Source organism: Coenobita brevimanus, chromosome 100 (assembly GCF_032717465.1).
Source record: "Coenobita brevimanus isolate Jiangsu-jjx chromosome 100, ASM3271746v2, whole genome shotgun sequence".
Taxonomy (NCBI): Eukaryota; Metazoa; Arthropoda; class Malacostraca; order Decapoda; family Coenobitidae; genus Coenobita; species Coenobita brevimanus.
In genome coordinates, this window is record NC_137053.1 from 44264602 (window position 1) to 44269811 (window position 5210).

A 5210-nucleotide genomic window follows, 5' to 3' on the forward strand; every position below is an offset into this window, starting at 1 on the left:
GGTGCTGCATGCACTAATTATTGAGCTGTCTACTTTGTGGACCTCCTAGTGCTGCATGCTGCATGTGTGATGTCGGCTGTCAGGTTGGCGGAGGACAAGGGTTTGCCCTTTGACTTTGGACCAGATGACCAGTTGGAGAGAAAACCAGGAAGCTTGGAGCTGCCCTGATTGATAAGCTCTCCCACTTGACTGCAGAGCAGTATGCTGAGCTTGTTGCCCTTCTCCAGGAAATTCCCTGATGTCTTGGGACACCCCACGAGGGACGGAAGTGGCACAGCACGACGTGGACGTTGGATATGCCAGCCCTGTAAAAGAGTCCCCCTACCGGGCTAGTCACTCAGTTGCAGACCATCATTCAGAAAGGGAACTGAACTACATGTTGCAGCAGGGGTTAATCGGAGTCCTGTCAAAGTGAGTGGTGCTCCCTGGTCATTGTGGTTCCAAAACCCGATGGGTTACATCGTTTTTGTATTGATTATTGTAAAGTCAGCTCCCTTACCAGACTGATATTTACCCACTTCTAGAGTAGATGATTGTGTGGATGCGATAGGCAATGCTAAGTTTATCAAAATTAGATTTAATGAAGGGATATTGTGCAGAGTCTCACTCACAGAAAGGGCCCAAAGAGAATTTCCTGTTTGTGGTCGGTGGCAGGATTTATAAATGTAAGGTCATGCCCTATGGTATGTGAAGAGAATGCTCCTGCCACCTTCCATAGGCTGATGAATGACCTCACCAAGCATGTTGAGAATTGTGTTACATTGATGATGTTGTTATTTTTAGCAACACCTGGGAATAACACTTGAGGGCAACTAGATGGCTTGCTTCTGTGAGACTGTCTTCTGCTAATTTAAGTGCTTAATTTAGCTAAATGTGAATTTGTGAGGGCCTCGAGTGCAGTACCTAGGTTATGTGGTCGGTTTAGGCCAAGTGAGTCCACCTGATGTTAAAGTTCAGGTCATAGTCAATTCCCCCCAACCCAAAAAATAAGAGAGAGTTGCAACGATTCTTGGGTATGGTAGGGGTACTACAAACGTTTTGTCCTGAACTTCTCTGATCTTGTAGCTCCCCTCACTGATTTGTAAAGGGAAAGGAGTCAAGAGTATGAGTGGAAGCCAGAATGTAGAGGAAGCCTATTCTAAAGTCAAAGCCATCCTGTCAAGTCACCCAGTGCTTCAAGCTCACAATTTTTATGACAACCACTTTAAATTAGCTGTTGATGCCAGTGGCCTAGGGGCTGGCACAGTTTTGCTTCAGGATAATGATGAAGGCTTTGAGATGCCTGTGTGCTATTTTAGCAAAAACTTCAATAAGGCCCAGAGAAATTATTCAACTACTGAGAAAGGAACTCCTTTGCACTCATACTTGCCCTCTACCAACACTTCTTTCTGTATATGTTGGTCCAGGGTCAAGTGATGTTGTAGGTGTATACACTGATCACCACCCTCTGAAATTTTTGTCCCTGATTTAAGGACAAAAATCTTAGATTGACCCACTGGGCCCTATTTTTGCAAGCATTACTCCTCTTGATGTAAGATACATGTAAAGCAAGGTGTTAGTAATGTTTTAGCAGATTACCTGTCCAGAGCACTTGATTGTACAGTATCCAGAAATTTCCCCTTGGGAAATTTCTTCTCTCAGGAAGGAGGTGTCTCTGGCATAGTTACCCCAGTAGCGAATGGGTGAAATAGAAGATAAGATGATAATGAAAGGAGAGAGATGGGAGCCGTCAAGAACATTAAATCTTTTCTTTTATCAGTTTTGCTGCCTGTAAAGGGTAACCCTAGTCCCCACGTCTATTTACCCAGCGGTCAACTTTGCCTTCTCAACTGATAACACACCAGATGTTTTTCTCACAAATTACGCAGAAAATCCCTCTTGTCCTTGAATATGGGTGTAGCTTACAGCGTGGAAGGAGCTAAAAGAGAGTATTTGCCAATAGAACCTAAATAACATTTGCTCTGCCTTCTTAATGGCACGTCACTGGTCTTGTGTAATTTGTGTAACTTCGCCATTGGCTTCCCTTAGTAGCAGGTGCCTCTATTGTTTCTGTATGGATGGAGATTATTTTTAAGACAAATTAGTGGTTAATTAGCTGAGAAAGGCGGAGTAAGTCTCCTTTATATGGTCGAGGAAAATGTGAAGAGACACATTGTCTAATTTTTTTTGTACACACATTCCTGTACATTTAGTATCATTTTGTACACACATTCCTGTACACATTACTGTACACATTTTGTCTCATTTACTGTCACGTTACACTTTTGTCACATTGTGTTGCACTTTTCCCCAACACAACTCACTATGTGACTTTGATTACAAAATACACTGTTTGTGCACCATTTCCCATTTTTGGTTCACTCCTCCATTTACACTAGTGTGTGATTTATATCTGGATTCAACCATCGAAGTCTCCACGTTTCCTGAAGCTTTGTGAGTACTTAGCTTCCATTGAGTGTATTCTGGTTAGGTAAGAAATAACTTGTTTTATATTTGTATTCTGAGGCCTATATGAATCCTCCCTTTTGTAAAACGAACCTTGGTTTCTTTATTGGTTGTGTAGGTTTTAATGTACCGTAAAGTTAAGTTAGTTTTCTTGCAAGCTTTACCTTGTCCCTTTTGGTGCTTAATTAAGGGTTAAGAGTGCACCGTAATATACAGTACACCCCCATAACAGTATACAGATAGACTGATAGACGGATCTGCAAAAAGTATACGACAAAGTAGGCCAAGGAGAGTTGTGGAAGGTTTTGCGCAGGTATGGTGTAGATGGTTAGCTGCTAGGTGCTGTCACGAGTTCTTATAATGGTAGTGATGGATGTGTAAGGGTAAATCGGCATCTAAGCGAATAGTTTACCATCGGTGTGGGCGTGCAACGAGGTTGTGTGATGTCCCCATGGTTATTCAGTATATATATATATATATATATATATATATATATATATATATATATATATATATATATATATGAGTTGACGAAGGAAATAAAAGTATGAGTAATGGAGAAGGGGATGCCATTGGTAATGAATGGTGATGATGGAAAATCTCAAATTTGTTATATGCTGATGATGTTGTATTATCTGCAAATTCCGGACAAGAATTTGATGGGTTAATGCAGAGTTTTGGTGATGTCTGTGAGTGCCTTGCATTGAGAGTAAAGTGAGGATTATTGACAAAGAAAGTGGCTCCTTGTGTGATGGAGGGACACTGGAACTGGTGAGAGAATTCAAGTACCTGGGTACAGTGATTGAAAAGTAAGGAAAATGTGCAAAAGAAGTGGAAAGGAGAGTGACACAAGGAAGGAATGTAGCTGGTGCAAAAGTGCCAACTGTAACATAAGGATGTGAGACTATGGTGTGGCATGAAAATGAATAGTCAAGAGTGAGAACAGTGGAGATGAGACTGCTGAGGAATGTATGTGGAGTACAGACAACGGATAGGATACAAAATAATGTGATTCATAAAAGATGTGGAGTGAGGAAGTCTGTGGATACCAGAATCGAAGAGAATGTACTGAGATGATGTGGCCTTGTGGAGAGACTGGATAACAAGAGTGGTGAAAAAGGTATACCTGAGCGAATTTGAAGGAGGGAGGAGGCGAGGTAGGCCAAGGAGAAGATGGAGGGATGTGGTGGATGACAGTGTGAGGAAGAGAGATTTAGAAGTCGGTGAGGCTGGGGAACTGACAAGTGATCGAGCTGGCTGAATGAGGAGAGGACCATGATAAGGGATTTGGCACCCTTTTTACAGTAATGTGACAGCTTCCGGACTGACTCTATCGGATACGTTTATGTGAAGCTACAGAACGTGGTAAATATTTGTGCGTATCAGACAGAGCCAGGATTCCGGGGGCTTGAATGGTGTGTGAATGGAAGCGTGGCTCATTGATTGGGGTAAATTTTGGCTCTCCGGACGTTGCTACTTCTCATAAGCCTTAGGGTGGGAAAGGTGACCTAGATGATGACGATGACATGTATATATATATATATATATATATATATATATATATATATATATATATATCTTCATCATCATCATCAGCCGTTTGAGTATCCACTGCAGGAACGGCCTCTCCCAATATATATATATATATATATATATATATATATATATATATATATATATATATATATATCGGTATATCTATCTATCTATCTATATCTATCTATTTATCTATCTGTCTATCTATCTATATACTGTATATACCATACATATATATATATATATATATATATATATATATATATATATATATATATATATATATTGTTACATAGCCTATGATTTCATCATCCTTTGTGTAATTCTAACGTACAGTATGCTGCATGTTTGATCACGAGCGTGTTCTACCTCACTCCCCCCTTCTACCCTGATACGAGAGTAAGTCGTTCTTTCTGTTTTTTCAGAGCAGAATTGTCAACTCTTTGTCCCCTATGGCTTCATTTGCGCGTCCTTCTTACAAGTTGTATCAAGCTCTGCCGGGCCCTATAAAATGAGCTCAGTCTCTGCATTAATTGCCACTTAGATCTACTCCTCATTTTGCTCACAGCTCTGTCCTCCCCTCTACAGTTGTTCGTATTTTTGTGAGTGCCCAGGAAGTCTCCAACCATCTAGCAGCTGTGTAATTTGAGTATAAGTGTTATTACATTTTTTCTTGTACTGTATAGCATAAGGTGTTAATTCGTAAGCCTGGTAAAGTTTTTGTGATTCATGTAAAGTTCATATTGTCAGCCATTATTAATAATATTTTGTATCTGTAATAATATATCTTGCATTCACTGAGCATTATCCAGTTTTCTCATTTTATCAGGGCTGACTTAGATGAATTTACTCTTGCTAATTTCGTGTTAATAGAGGCTATTGCAGTTAACCATATATTTAACCTGTTTTTTGCCATTACATTATCCTTATGAGTCCTGAATGTTTAGTTGTTAGTTTGAGCATTAAACTTTAACTTGTAATTTTACCTAACTCTTTTGTTTTGAACCTGGAACTTTACGGGACAGTAATGATTTTTAGTATTCTCACTTAAAGTGTTCATTATCTCTCTCTGTTCCGTAACATAAATTTGGCGACCTCTGATCAGGATATTCAGGATATTATCATAAGGATATTGCTTGATATTTTGCGACTGTGATTTATTCATGATGTCTACTATTACTACTCTTGATGAAGCCAAAGATTTTTTGTCAAATGTGCAAACAGTGTGT

General features: G+C 39.7%; 1 protein-coding gene across 1 annotated transcript in view; it reads left to right on the forward strand.

Moving 5' to 3' along the window:
* Nucleotides 1-816, forward strand: part of LOC145414648 (uncharacterized) — a 21515-nt gene extending 20699 nt beyond the window's left edge. Inside the window, exons 3-4 of the mRNA XM_080284168.1 lie at nucleotides 228-328; nucleotides 784-816. Of these exons, the coding sequence (XP_080140294.1) occupies nucleotides 228-328; nucleotides 784-816 (134 nt within the window). The remainder of the gene's footprint in view (nucleotides 1-227; nucleotides 329-783) is intronic.
* The last annotated feature ends 4394 nt before the right edge of the window (nucleotides 817-5210 follow it).